The sequence below is a fragment of the Diospyros lotus genome, chromosome 14 (genome assembly GCF_014633365.1).
Source record: "Diospyros lotus cultivar Yz01 chromosome 14, ASM1463336v1, whole genome shotgun sequence".
In the NCBI taxonomy this organism is placed as follows: Eukaryota; Viridiplantae; Streptophyta; class Magnoliopsida; order Ericales; family Ebenaceae; genus Diospyros; species Diospyros lotus.
Window position 1 is genome coordinate 6,903,410 of NC_068351.1, and position 15,785 is coordinate 6,919,194.

At 40.7% G+C, this 15,785-nt stretch overlaps 2 protein-coding genes across 2 annotated transcripts; both read left to right on the forward strand.

The window, feature by feature from the left end:
- The first annotated feature begins 7,673 nt into the window (after nt 1-7,673).
- LOC127790174 (stress-response A/B barrel domain-containing protein UP3-like) lies at nt 7,674-8,315 on the forward strand. Its single transcript, XM_052319472.1, has one exon. It carries the CDS (start codon nt 7,674-7,676, stop codon nt 8,313-8,315), a length of 642 nt encoding a protein of 213 aa, XP_052175432.1.
- A 6,629-nt stretch (nt 8,316-14,944) lies between these two features.
- Nucleotides 14,945-15,604, forward strand: LOC127790176 (stress-response A/B barrel domain-containing protein UP3-like). The gene has a single exon (XM_052319473.1). The coding sequence runs from the start codon at nt 14,945-14,947 to the stop codon at nt 15,602-15,604; it is 660 nt and encodes a 219-aa protein (XP_052175433.1).
- The last annotated feature ends 181 nt before the right edge of the window (nt 15,605-15,785 follow it).

Sequence of the window (15,785 nt, forward strand, 5' to 3'; positions counted from 1 at the left end):
CCGCCAGTAGCTCGTTATTGCGATCTGAGCTGAAGGTGGCCCTTCGGTGGCTGGCCACTTTATTCTCAGCGGGGATCATAGCCTCCGACCCATACGCCATTGAGAATGGGGTTTCTCCAGTGCTGCTTCGGGCTGTTGTTCGATAGGTCCATAGCACTGTTTGCAGTTCATCCACCCAGGCTCCCTTTCTAGCCTCAAGCTTTGTCTTCAGGGTCTGCTTGATTATTTTGTTGACTGCTTCGACCTGCCCATTGGCCTGGGGGTGATCAACGGCGGTGAAACTCTTTTGAATCCCCATTGACTCGCAGAATTGGATGAATTGCTCGCTGGTAAATTGGGTTCCGTTGTCCGTTACTATTTGCTGTGGCACTCCAAATCTGCAGATTATGTTATCCCATGTAAAAGCTTGTGTCTTCGCACTGGTGATCTGTGCGAGCTCTTTGGCCTCTGCCCATTTGGTGAAGTAGTCAACTGCCACTATGGCATGTTTGCATCCTCCGCGAGCCGTGGGCAGCGGCCCGATTAGATCCATGCCCCAAATGGCAAAGGGCCAAGGGCTGCTCATCTGCTGCAGGTAGGCCGGCGGAGCTCGCGGAACCTTGGCGAACCTTTGGCACTTGTCGCATTTCTTGACCGTCTCCATGGCATCTTGCTTCACGGTGGGCCAATAAAACCCTTGTCGGAGGGCCTTTTGTGCCAGAGAGAGTGCCCCTGCATGATTACCGCAGTGGCCTGCATGAATTTCTTCTAGCACAGACTGGCAATCGGTGCCGTCAATGCACCTCAGGAGTGGGGCTGAGAATCCCCTCTTGTACAGTCTTTCATCGTAGATGCAATATCGGGCGGCTTGAGCTCGCAGGCGACGTGCTTCCAGCTTGTCTTCCGGTAGTTTCCCGTCTTGCAGATATTCCAGGATGGGGGTCATCCATGAGTTTTGGGGCACCGTGATCAGTAGCGTTTCATCTCGTTGTTCTGTGCTCGGGGTGGCCAAAAAATCGACAGGTATGTCCCCCAAGAATTCTGCGTCCCGGGCAGTTGCTAGGCGAGCCAGAGCGTCCGCATGAGAGTTCTGGGAACGGGGGATTTGATGCATTTCATATTTTTCGAAAGTGGCTAAAAGTTCGCGTGCCTTCTGTAAGTATGCTGCCATCTTCGTGTCTCTGGCCTGGTATTCTCCCCGCACCTGGTTGACAACTAGTTGAGAGTCGCTGAAGATCTCCAAGAATTCAGCTCGTATTTCCTTTGCCAGGCGGAGTCCTGCTAGTAAGGCTTCATACTCGGATTCATTATTGGTGGCTAAAAAACCGAACCTCAGGGCGCAGAGGATTTTGTGACCTTCGGGGCTTATTAGCATAACCCCGACTCCCGCTCCTTGTTCGTTCGATGATCCATCGACGTATAATTCCCAGGACGGTCCTTTCAGGTTTTCCGGCTTTTCGTCAATTGGCCCAGTAAACTCGGCAATGAAGTCTGCCAACGCTTGACCCTTTATCGCCGTCCTTGGTTTGTACTTTATGTCGAACTGAGCGAGCTCAATAGACCATTTTAGTAAACGACCTGAGGTATCCGGTTTTTGGAGGATTTGTTTCAATGGGTATTTGGTCAGGACTTCGATCTCATGAGCTTGAAAATAGGGTCGCAGCTTCCTCGACGCCACTATTAGACAGTAAGCTAATTTTTCGATTGGTGCGTACCTTGTTTCTGCATCGATTAGGCTTTTGGAGACGTAATAAATGGGGTGCTGCACCCCTTCTTCCCCCCGAACGAGGGCCGCGCTGAGAGCCTGTTGGGATACTCCTAAGTACAAGGTCAACCTCTCTCCCTCCTTAGGTTTGGCGAGCAGCGGGGCCCGTCCCATGTACTCCTTTAGTTGTTGGAATGCGAACTCGCATTCTTCTGTCCATCTGAAGTCTTTCTCCTTTTTTAGAAGCTCGAAGAAAGGGGCACACTTGTCAGTTGCCTTTGAAATGAAACGGCTCAGAGCCGCGACCTGACCATTGAGGCTTTGCACCTCCTTCTTTCTTATAGGCGACCTCATGTCGAGCAGAGCCTTAATTTTGTCTGGGTTGGCTTCAATGCCTCTGTTGTTTACCATAAACCCAAGAAATTTTCCAGAGGCTACACCGAAGGCGCACTTGAGCGGGTTGAGCTTCATCTGATATTTCCTGAGGACTCCAAACGTTTCTCTTAGATCGGAAACGTGGTCCGTCACTTGCTCAGATTTTACCAGCATGTCGTCAACGTATACTTCCATGGTTTTTCCGATCAGTGTTTCGAACATCGTATTGACCAGCCTCTGGTAGGTCGCGCCAGCATTCTTCAATCCAAAGGGCATGACCTTGTAACAATAGAGCCCCCGGTCGGTTATGAACGAGGTGTGCTCTTGGTCCGTTGGGTTCATGGGGATTTGGTTGTAGCCTGAATAGGCATCCATGAAACTGAGGAGGCGGTGACCAGCCGTTGCATCTACGAGTTGATCGATTCTGGGGAGGGGAAAGCTGCCTTTAGGACAGGCCTTGTTCAGGTCGGTGAAGTCGATGCAGGTCCTCCACTTCCCGTTTTTCTTTTTTACTAGGACCGGGTTGGCCACCCAGACCGGATAGTGGGCTTCCTTGATGAAATTATTCGCCAAGAGTTTGTCCACTTCTTCTTTAAGAGCGGTATAACGCTCCGGAGTCATTGGCCTCCTCTTCTGGCGTACTGGCCTGTAGCCTGGATCTACGTTGAGCCTGTGTGACATGACTTCTGGGGCGATTCCCACCATATCTTCGTGGTTCCATGCGAATACATCAAGGTTAGCTTTAAGGAAATCTGTAAGTTGGGATTTTACCTCGGGGGCTAGACTCTTGCCTAGCTTGAGGTGCCTTTCCTCGTCTGCCTCGCCGACTGAGATATCTTCGAGCTCTTCCATGGGACCGGTGGGCTTTTCGCAGTCGACCTCGCGTGGATCCAGGTCCTCCCATCGGCCGGTTGATCGCGGGCCGACTTTTGCGATGATATTTACTTTCTTTCCCTTTGCTCCCATTTTCAGGGCGTCCTCATAGCAACGTCTTGCGAGGTGCTGCTCGCCTCGTACACACCCTACACCGTCGGGGGTCGGGAATTTCACCGTAAGCGACCTGGTTGAGGTCACTAGATCCAGGTCGTTCATCGCCGGCCTTCCGAGTACGACGTTGTATGCTGAGGGGCAGTCAATTATGAGGAATTCTGCCAAAGTAGTGGCCTGGCGGTTCGCATCCCCGATGGTGAGGGGAAGGCTGATCCGACCGACGGGAATCACTGCGTCTCCCGTGAACCCATAGAGTGGCTCTGGGGACGAACCCAACTGTTCCGGTCCCAAACCCATCTGATCGAAGCATGCTCTGTACATTACATTTACCGAGCTGCCCGTGTCCACCATTATCCTCCGCACTTCGGAGTTGCCGACCTGGGCTCGTATAACGAGTGCGTCGTTGTGCGGCCAATGGACGTCTCTGGCGTCTTCTTCCGAGAAAAACATCTTCTCTGGGATTGGGTTACCCCTAGGCCGCTTCGCGGGAACCGGCTGTTCGCCCGATCTCGCTAGCAAGACATGGTTGGCCTCTCGTATGTATTTGTCGCGGGATTTGTGGGAGGAACCAGCGAGGTGGGGCCCGCCATGGATTGTGTAGATGGTTCGTACAGCCGGTGCTTGGTCGTCGTCGGTGGGAGGCTGCTGCTGTACCGGCGGCTAGCTTGGTTGATTAGTCGGCCGCACCACGTAATCTTTCAAGCGACCTCTTCTTATCAGATCTTCGATGGCGTCCCTTAGGGCCCAGCATTCCGAGGTGTTGTGACCCGCCTCGTTGTGGTACGCGCAAAATTTTTCTTTGTTTCGGAATTTATTTGGGGTTCTTAACGGGTTGGGCTTCCCGAATTCCTCTTTGTTCCTTTCGATGGCGAAGATCCTTTCTTGGGGGTCTGACAGGGCACAGTAGCTGTCAAAGCGCTGTGATCTATGAGGTCGCTCATCTCCCTCTGCCTTCCGAGCTCGCTTGAACACTTCATTGCTCGAGCGCTCCCCCCGAGCTTCTCTTCCGGCGTCTCCGTTGTGCCTTTTCTTACTCTGGCTGGAGCCCCCAACTTCTTCTCTCGACCCGACGGGCTTCTTCGTCCCGAAGGCGTCTTCCCATCGGATTTCCTTGGAAGCTCGTTCATAGAATTCCCCCAGGTCTTTGACCGGGGTTCGGTAGATGCTCTCGTAGAGCTTTCCGTCTTTTCGGAGGCCGGCGGAGATCGCCGTTAGGATACTTTCATCCGAGGGATCCTCGACGTTGCTCACCTCGCGCCTGAACCTGGCGATGTAATCCCTTAATGGTTCGTTTGCTTTCTGGAATACGGTGGCGAGGTGGCAAGGTGGCGCGAGCTGCCTCCTTAGAGCCCTGTATTGGTTAAGGAACCTCTGTTGGCACTCCTCCCAGCTGTTGATGCTACGAGGCGGAAGGCTTCTGAACCAAGCTCGGGGGATGTCTCCTAAGATTGCTGGGAAGGCGCGACATTTAGCCAGCGAGCTGGTTGTCTGTAGATCCATTTGCACGTTGTACGCATCCAGGTAGTCATAGGGGTCGCTGTCCCCATGATATTGTGGCATGCTCGGGACCTTAAACCTCCGGGGCAGGGGTTCAAGCTCAATTTCTCTGGCGAACGGCGTCCTATCTCCACGGCCATTATTCTGGCTGCGGACTCCTTGTCGTTCTTCCAGCTGTCGCACCCTCTGATACAGCTCTTCCACAGTTGAGTCCGGTCCTACTGATTGCTGGGCTTGCGATCGCCTGCTTCTTTCTCGGACTGGGGAGCGGTGAATTGGGGACGGGTAGTTATCCCCGATATCTTCTTCCGCGGGTGGGTGTCTCTCCTCCCGCGGTTGGCGGACCCTGCGAGGCGACGCCGGTGGGTCGTGGACAGCCCGTGCTTGAGCTTGGGCCAGAATTCTGACCGCGTCAGCGAGTTGCATTACCGTATTCTCCAATGCTTCCTGGCGCTGTTGCCAGTCCCGGATCGTCCCTGTCCCGGTGATTTGGACAGTAGGCTGGACAGGGATCCGTGGTGGTATGCCGGGAGCGTCTCCGGCGGGCGGCGGCAAAGGAGTATCGGCTGTCGGGGCAATGGGTCCTCCATTTGGTGGTAAGTCTCGTGGTCGGTCGTGGTGATTTTCAGGCGGGTCGACCGCCGCGTCGGAACTTCTAGTATTCCTTCCTCTAGCCATGGCTATTGATCAGAGCGGCCCCTTCCTCTAGCGCCAAAATGTCGACGTTTGATTTCGGCCGACCGTGATTCGTTTTGGGCCGCGGTGAGTCAATCCAAAAAAATACCGAGAAGGAAGGAAGGAAACCCCCCCCCCCTCCCCCAAAGTTCCAAGCGTGTACACCAGAATCTTTTACGTGGTTCGGCCAGAACGATGCCTAGTCCACGGCCGCCCTCTGATTATTCTCCCAGAGTGGCGGTATCTGATTATTCTTTTTCTGTCCCTCCTCTTTGCTCCTCATGGCCCCCTTTATTTCCATTTTTCTTGAGGGACTTTTACAATCTAGATAATATATAAAAATACAGTGTTTGTATAATGGGGGACAAATAGTTCTTACCGCCTTCGTAAGACCGGGAGTGGGATCCTCATTACGAGGGGCATGGGCTGTTACAGATAAAATGATCGGACCCTACCTCTGACTTCTCAGCAGCTTTGTCGCTCATGCGAGCTGGAGATTTCAGGCGAGCGACCTGGATGGCCCAGCGATCTGGAGGATATTTCAGGAGCTCGTTAGTCGATTGCTCCGAGCTCGTTGGGGGATTACCGGGAGCTCGCCGTACGCTCGCTTTACGAGTTCCGGGTCTTTGATGGAGGCTGGACCTTCCTTGACGAGGTCGTCCGGGCCTTCTTGGCCTTGGGTGATTGGGCCGGTCTATCGGACCGAGTCTGGCCCATGCGGGGAGATGCGGGAAATACATATAACAAGAAATGACAATTTAAGAATTGAAGAAAATTTAATGAGCGTTATATTGATAGTAATAATAGGGTATATGATCCAATTTCTAAAATACAAAAATGATTTATCTAATTTAGACAAATAATTTGTGCATTATTTAACATGTTAATTTTTAAATATAATTTGGAAGGGAAAAGAGTTAGGCCCAAGGCCAATAGGACTGACTTGAGCCCCATGGCATGGACTGTCTGTGATGGGTAAGAGAACATAACATGGCTGGCCTAACTCACATATTATAACTTAACTTATTTCACATCTCTAATTAAATTGAGTAATTAAAGAAAATATTTATAATTTTCTCTAAATCCTTTTCATAATAATGGAATTAAAGAGTAATACTTTTTTAAGTTTTAACATTAAGAAACATATATTGTACTTAACTCAATATACATTTGCAATATAGATTGTGAGTTTTATTTATAAAAAAACAAGTAAATTTCTTGTAAATCTGTGAACTAAAAAAAAAAAAATCATTTAAACCCTTTATAATTTATGTTATTTTTACAAGAAACCTCTATGATTCTTTTAAACAACTATTTCTATTAATTTTTGAGATTATTTTTGTTATTTTAAAATAATAATATTAGACTGAGTTTGGATACTCATAGAATTAATTTTCTTAAATTATCAAAAATAACATTTAAAATGTTAAAAATAAATAAAAGATTCAAAATTATATTGGGAATTGTAAATAATTTAAAATTAATTGATAATTTATGAAGAAGTATTATTAATTATTTAAAAAATATTATTAATTTGTAAATGTGAAAACTACGAATCTGTGGAAGACGAGGAATATATACGATGTAAGAAGACGATGGGTTTTGTCTCTTTGCGGCGTCCACGTGAGGATAGTGGTGGATTCACGTGGCTCTGATTCACGTGGATCAGGTGGCCTCATTTTTTAAATAAATAAATTCCCACTGCTGCGAGATGAGATTCCATCGTATTCTATTTCATAAACAAATAAAAATAAATTGAGAGAGAGAGAGAGAGAGAGAGAGAACAAATTAAAAATCGCATTAATTTTTGTATTATGAAAATAGAAAATACTGAATATTTTAAGTAAAATGTACGTTTAACTTATTTGCCAAAATTATATTCTCAGCTCAGCTCAGCTCTCTGTTTTAGTCAAAATTGAAACAATTGAATTTGAATTTGAATTTGAATTTGTCAATTGCCTGCCAGAGTTGGCAGGCAGGCAGACGTAATCAACCACTCCACCCAGACAGAATTATCAACTTTTTTATTTTACTCGTCACGATTTGATTTTTTAAAATCATTTCATTTCATTCATTATCCAAACTCATACTTTTAAAGACAGAATTTAGTGTGAATTTAGTTTGGCTCCGGCCGGCATTCAACATATTTAATTCTTTCCAAAATCATTGTGTCAACTAATGCAACCAAAATAATATATTTTTCTATAAATGAAATTAATATACTATATTGGGATATTTTTCTATAAATGAAAATAATATACTATATTGGGATATTTTGTTAGAAAATTTAGTTGACTATATAGACTTTGGTATATGGAAAGGATTAAATGGAAATTAGAAAAAGGCAAAAAACTTCCTTCGGTCTACAAATTACAGTGACAACCCAAAAGCGAAGGAGACTCCGTCTTCACCTCGCTCGCTCCCTCTCTAAGCTCTCCATCGCCGCCGCAAGATGCCGCGAATCGCCGAACACGTGGTGCTCTCCAAAGTCCTAGACGATGCCGACCCGAAGATGGTGAAGGACAGCTTCGACGGCCTCAACGCCCTCAACTCGTTGGACCTGGTCCTCTACCTCACCGCCGGCGAGGTCTTCCGCGTCCAATCGGCGCCCCGCAAGTACACCCACTTCCTCCACTCTCGCTACCGCGCCAGAGACGACCTCTCCAACTACCTCGTCCACCCCGACCACGTCGCCCTCGGCAAGCAGTACGGCGCCGCCACCATCGAGTACGTCATGGCCCTAGACTGGGTCGTCGACGATTTGCCGGGTGCGGCAGCGCCGCCGCCCGGGGCCCCAGTGAGGGCCACCTTCCTGAAGCTGAAGGAGGGGCTCGGCGAGGAGGCGAAGAAGGAGGTGTTGGCGATCATCGGCGGGATCGAGAAGAGCGAGCTCGGGTCGCCGGAGCAGATCTCCTTCGGCGAGAACTTCTCGATCCGGTGTAACGGGTTTTCGATCGGGATTCTGGCGGTTTACCCGGATTTGAAGAGCTTGGATTCGGTTGATACGGTGAAGCTGATTGAGGAGAAGGTAGGGGAGAAGCTGGAGCAAGTGGTTGCTTTTGATTACATAGCTCCAGAGCCATACTCTGCCTGAAACTGGAACACTTTGAATCCTCCATGGTTTTGGTGTTGAATTTGTGGAAATGAGTTTGCTTGCCGAATCTGTTTACAGATCTGTAGTTTTCTTCTATCTATTTGAAGGAGTGTGTATTTATTTATTATGTTGCAGTGGACTTTGTACTCGTAGCTGAAGAAATTAGCTAATTATTACGCTAATATGTGTCATTCTATCGAATAAGGTGGTGTTTGTTTGGAGGGATGATTTCCTGTTGGATACTGCGCGCAACCAACCAAGTGAGCCCTAAGGGGAATTTTTGAGTTCGTTTTGGCCTTTTGGGTCCAATTTTTTATTTTTATTTTCAATTATAAAATTAAAAATTAAGTCCGTTGTTGGAATTTGGTTATCAAATACAACAACTTCCAGGTATATTATGCATCAAACTTTTTCTTCTTATAACATGAAAACTATATAATTTCTGTACATTTAAGGACATGAGAAGATTCGATTCTATAATCTTATGTTTATTATGAAAAGTAACTTTCACCACAGAAAATAACTTTGAATAAGCATATAGACCTGTGATTTGGGTACTTTCCTTTTCATAATTGTGATAAGAAAAATGTAAAAAATTTGGACCTAAGTCTGAATCAAACCTACCCATAAAGGGCTTGCTTATGGTCACAATAATCACTTGGTGGTAGGGTAGCAATTGAACCAAGCTAAGCTTCGCTGACCTACGGCTCACCTCAACAAAGTTGATTTCAAGCTCGATTAGCATGAACAAAACTTGAGCTCGGCTCGTCAAGGTTGACGAGCCTAGCTTGGGCTCGAGCTTGTCTCGGGCTTGCAATACACGAGTCAAAATACCTAACTATCATAATTTATCTTACAACAAATTACTTACCAAAGGTTGCAACGAGAGGCAACAAGCGATGACCTGCTTCAAAAAAGATTGCGACAATAAATGATAGGCAACACGTGATGGCAAGCTTCTAAAAAGGCTACAACGAGAGGCGTCAAGGTCTCTTCTTCATGTCTTCCGTTCCCACTCCAATCTACACTTCAATTGAAATCACAAATCCTTCCCAATTCATATTAGGGTTTCAAGAACACTATTTATATGGTGTGTTTTGCAATTTATAATATGTAAACTGTAAAAGTTTTTATTCTACATATTACTCAAAATGTGTACAAACTTTTATGTATTTTTAAATAATCACTATATTTTCTTGACACCATTATTTATATATATTGATGTAATATTTCATAATTTATAATAATCTTATTTAAAATTAACAATAATTATAATCACAACTATGAATTATTGTTAATTTTTTGTATAATCATCATGAATTATTATTGATTTTAGATAAAATTAATATAAATTTTATAGTGTCATGTTAGTTTATAAATTTTGTTTATAGATAAAATACTTGAAATGCGCATTTAATATTGTTTGTAACTATTAATTTTTTAAAATTTAATGCACATTAGTTGAGTAAACTAGATATTACTCAAGTGAGATAACAGTTACTCGAGTAAGCTTTTTTGATACTCGAGTAAAATATGACTTTACTCAACTACAACTTTCATTTAATTGATTAATAATTCAAGTACAAAGACTAACACTTTGTCTAATAATTTTTACTCGACTAAGTATGAAGTTACTCGATTAATAATACATTCTTAGTCTACAAAATACTCAAGCGCAGAGATTTGACATTTTGCTCATAAATTATTACTCGAGTAAAATTTTTGGTTACTTGACTAAGGAATGAATTACTCGATTAATATTTTTTTTTAGTCGATTAATGATACAAGTATAGAGACTTCTCATTTTGACCTAAATTTATTATCCGGTTAAATATGATAGTTACTTGACTAATGTACCACTTACTTGATTAACTCTTTGGTTATTCAAGTAATGTTATTACATCATATATTCAAGTAAAAATATATAGTTGATTAATTCCTTAAATGTTTATATTTTACTTGATTAAAAGAAAAAAGTTAGTAGAGTACAATACTTTTTATTTAACTAAACATTTCCTTATTTGACTAAAACAATAATTACTCTATTAAGCTCATACATATTAGTTGATTAATCTTCGAGTCATATCATATATTATTATCAACACATTTTCATAGAGAAAGTATAAAAGTTTTACATTTAATTTCTCATTATCAAAACATTCTCAAAATCAAACTCAACAAAATTTAATAATATTATTATAATAATTTAAAGTTTGATAAATTATGTTAAATAATATTTTTATAAAATTATGAATAAATTTATTAATGTATTTATAAACAAACATATTCATGAACTGGTAGCTAGCCTATAATCGAGTATGCTCGCGAGTCTTTAAAATGAGATTGCTCGCGAGCCTTTAATCGAGTCAACTCGAGAGCTAACGAGCCGAGTTTTATTAAGTTTAAGTTTGACTCATTTACAAATCGAGTTTCAAAATTAAACTCAAGTTTCACTTGTTTATCTTAATAAACAGACTCAAATAAGTTTTTATTGAGTTGAACACCGAATTGCTCGTGAACGTTTTGACTCATTTACAACCCTACTTGATGGTTATTCCCTATTTCTTTATAAGGAGAAAAGTGGGGAGGTGATAGTTTCTTTTAAGTAATATATATATATATATATATATGGAAAGAATTCTTAAAAGAAGAAAAATGTATTCATATATTTCTCTACAAACTCTCTCGATTCTTTGCATATTGAAAAGAAAGGTTTTTAGGTTGTTGTTTCAGAACGACTTCTATCTTGTGATCTCGTTCGTAATCAATTAAACAAATCATTCAAGATCTGACTTACTTTCATTAGGAGAAAATTGTAAGTTATTTATTTTTTTCTTGTACATATATTTTGTTATATTGGTATTAGAGTAATCAGGTTTGTTTTGTAGTTTAAATGATGTTATGTATGTATGCACAAAGTATGTGTAAGCATATCATTGCCATGTGAAACATGATTCAAAAATTCATATTTGCTGGTTTTTAGGGTTTTGGGACTCAAGAAGTAAAGTATCTATCTTTACTTATCACAATGATACCACATGACTGAGAACTTAAGAGCATAATTTGGGAAACTGGTGTCCCAAATAAGACATATAGTTAGTTGGTGTGTTCTTTTTTGAAGGAACATAGATGGAGAGAGTTAGTGAAGGTGTTGTACCCAAATATCCTACCATTAGAGATCACTAGGGATATTATTGATAGAGCCTTAGGATATATCCCTAATGATATATATGAGGTCATTCATTCTATTTCTCGTAGCCCTAGGATTATCTCTAAGTAACACCTCAATTAGCCTCCATGCTTAGTAATTGTTTAGCTATGTGTTATGTGTAAATATTTGAACAGTATGTTAGATATTTCTTTTCAATGGAAGGAATATTTTTGTTTATTTGTTTTAAACATGATTACTATTGGTTATTTAATATTTTGTGATTAAATATTTACATATTCTATTGATAATTAATCAAATAGGAGCCAATGACCTTAAAATCTATTTTTAAGATGGTAAAAAAAGTAAAATTAATAATATTTGGACAATTGAATTATATTCGATGATTGGGAATATAATAAACTTTCAACTCTATATCTAATTATATATTTATTATTAGTTTTATTTAATGAAATAAATGTACAAAGCATGACATTAATTTGATATATGAATGTCTCATGTAAATTATCCTTTGAACAATGCCTTCTTCAAATAATATTGTTGTTTACTTTATCAAGGGTGAGAAACTGAATGGAGATAATTATAAAATATGAAATACGAAAATTCAATATGTACTAGAAGAGTAAAAGGCTCTTGAGCCTTTTAACCAAACCATGGAAGAGCCTAAAGATGGGGTCACTATCCAACATAAGAGGAACATGGAGGCTTACACTACTTGAAAAAAGAAAACTCGATTGCTTGCATTACATTGTTAAGCAATATGAAAAACAATATAATGAGACAATTCAAAACCTATGAGAATGCAAGTGAGATGTGGACTGCTCTTAAGATAAGGCAACTTACAATAAAATTTGATACATATAAGAAGCATCCGAATCACAACATAAGGCAACATCTTAGAGAAATGACCAACATAGTTGATGAGCTGGATCAATGTTATTGATGATAGTAAGTTCAAGCTGTTATAAGGTCCTTACCTCACAACTAGAATCTCTTGAAAGTTTATCTTATCCACAATGTGAACATCGAAACAATGATTGATGTTTCACGATATTTGGAGTTAGAAAAAGTTCATATGGAGGCGTCAAGGCCTAATATTGATGTTTATATGGCGGGATCCAATTCTAAGGGTACTCCTCATTTGAAGCATAAATTTCTAGGTACTCATCTTGACCATAAGAGTAAAAAAAAGGTACAAGGCACCTAAGAAAGCCAAAGGAGATCAATTTGAAAAGGCTGAAGATCACCATAACAAAGGTAAGGGACCTATTCATACCCACTCCTTTAGAAAAAAGAACATGGCAAAGGTCAAGTGCTACAATTGCGACAAGAAAAGGCATTTTACACGTGAAATACAATAAATCTAAAAAGTTATAAGCCCTAAATGCATTTTCAAATGTTATTTATGTTCTAAGTTATGTTTTCTTAACTATATCTCAATCTTTCATGAACTGTTAACTCATGAGTCACAAACATAATTAGAGACAAGAGAGCTTTTGTGAAATATCGTCAAATTCCAGGTGAAATAAAATGGATCTATGTGGAAAATGATACAGAAGTTAAAATCAAAGGTATTAGCACCTATAGCTATAAGTTGTGTATGTGTTGTAGGCGAATCCTATTCTTCCATGATGTGTTATTTGCTCAGCAAATTTGATAGAATTTAGTGTCTATTCCTATTCTTCTAAATTTTGGATTCAATCTAAATTTCCATGATACAATTGTTAAATTATTTTTAAATTTAATTTATTATGGTTGTAGTTATTTGCCAAATGATTTTATTGTTTTAGATATAGATTATACTTCTACCATAATCTACGTAATGCTAACTTTTCCTTTGCCATATTTTTTTGGAAGCTTACATGAAAATGTTAATATTTGGCATGTAAAATTAGGCTATATTGGACAATAAAGATGAGATATAGTAGCCGAATAAGACTTATTGGGCCAAATTGAAAAGTTAATCTATCAACTTGTAAGAGTTGTCTAAAGACAAAATGGTTAGAGTTGAATATTCATTGCAATTAATTTACTTCTATATATATATATGATCCAATTAGTGTAAGGGTCAAACATGTTGTTTCTATGTTGAAAGTGAAACTTTTTTAATAATGTCACAAGATGAGGAAGAGCCTAAATACAATATAAGAGACTCTCTCTAGTCCTACGAAAGAGAAATGAAAAAGGACAATAGAGGAAGAAATAAATTTTGTGAGATCAAATCAAGTTTGAAAATTGGTTGTTTTTCTTAAAGGATGCAAAGTTATTGAAAAGTAATGAGTTCTCAAAATCAAGCATAAAGTTGAAGAAATCATTGAGAGATACACCCGCGGAGTCAAGAAAGAATTTTAGTTCAAGTCAAAGTATAATTTTAGCTCTAGCCAAATTCTAAAAATAATAATTATTTATAATAATATATATAAAAAATAAAAATAATAAAGAAGTCAGTTGGGGCCAAGGCCCCAGTTGGCCAAAACGTGACTCTGCCACTGGAGAGGTACAAGGTTCGCCTTGTAATCAAGGGGTCTACTTAACACGATTGAATTGATTATAAAGAAACATCCTCACTTATTATAAGATTTACATTTAGAAAACTTATCCTAACAATTGTGGCAAGTTTAGATTTGTAAATATATCAAATGGATGTAAAAATATTTTTACATGATAAATTAAAAAAAATTATATGAAATAACCTATTAGTTTCATAAAAAAAGGGTCAAAAATATAAAGTATGTAAATTCATAAGATCTATTTATAGTTTAAAAAATTCTTTTAAGATTTTATCAAACTATTGTCTCATGTCACTCTCTTATGATTAATGAAGATAAAAAAAAAAAAGCAAACTAAGCTATTTAAAAACAAAAACAAAAGGCCCTTTCTTTTAATGTAAAATTTTAAAATATGAAGAATAAGCACTATAACTTAAAGATCATACGTTTAAATACTATTTATACACTTTTTTATATATTAAAGAAATTAATAATACAATACAAGAAATAAGTGACATTTCTTATAAAATTGAAAACTAATTTCCAAAAATTATAAACAGAATAAAAGTGAAAAACAATAAGTTAATAACTTTGAAAGTATCTACAATTTTTAAAAATTAATTGATAATTTTATAGAAAAAGTATTTTAGAATTTTTCAACATACAAGAGAGTCTACAACCTCTTGCACAGATAGGATTTGTGATAATTTAATAAACAAAAATACTATTTAAACACAAAATATTAATATTTTTGTGTCACACTTAATAATAACGTTTTTTTTTTTTACCTGAAAATAAATATGGATCACTGAAGACTGAACAGTGGCCTTTAACACTTGCGTTTAATAAAAGGGCTGATGGGTCAAGTGTCCATTTAAAAAGGAACATCTGCCTTATAATCGGCTTCACGCGCATCCGGCCGTCGCCATCACCTATTCTTTCACCGCCGTCTCAATCTACCGCCGCCGCCAATGTCGCAAATCGTCGAACACATCGTACTCTCCAAAGTGAAAGACAACGCCGACCCGTCTCTGGTCAACGGCATGTTCGACGGCCTCAACGCCCTCAAGTCGCTCGACCAGGTTCTCTACCTCACCGCCGGCAAGCTCCTCCGCGTGCGGTCGCCGTCCGACAACTTCACCAATGTCGTCCACGCTCGGTACAAATCCAAAGACGACCTTACCGCCTACTCGCTCCACCCCGATCACGTCAAACTCGGAAAGCAGTACTCGGAGCACATCATCGACGACTTTATGGCCCTCGACTGGGTCGCCGCAGATTTCGACGGGCCGGTGGCGCCACCGCCCGGCTCTCAGGTGGAAATCGCGTTCATGAAGTTGAGGGGCGGGTTGGGCGAGGAAGAGAAGGAGGAGGTGTTAGCAGCCATTGGCGGGATTGCGAAGGACTGTTCTGGTTCTGGTTGTGGTTTAGCCAGTCAGATCAACTATGGGGAGAATTTCTCGCCCAGATGTAAAGGGTTTTCGGTGGGATTGGTGGCGGTTTATCCAGATTTGAAGAGTCTGGAGGAGGAAAATGTGGTGAAATTGGTGGAAGAAAGAGTGGGAGAGAAACTGGAGCATGTTATCGTGTTTGATTACATAGTTCCGCCGCCTTACCCTCCCTATATCTAGATGCTACAACTTCTCTCTGGAAGGCTTCTCTTACCTTGTTGTCACTGTGACCGTGAGTGATTTAGATATCCGTCTTGGTTCTCTTCTCAACTCTTGTGCATCGTTCTTATTGTTGTATCATCTCATTGCAAGTTGCTTCTGTATTTCCTACCCTTTTAGGGAGTACAAGTCTTGGTGGCGG

Coding starts and splice junctions, on each gene's coding strand:
- LOC127790174 (XM_052319472.1), top strand. CDS start 7,674: ATGCCGCGAATCGCCGAACACGTGGTGCTCTCCAAAGTCCTAGACGAT.
- LOC127790176 (XM_052319473.1), top strand. CDS start 14,945: ATGTCGCAAATCGTCGAACACATCGTACTCTCCAAAGTGAAAGACAAC.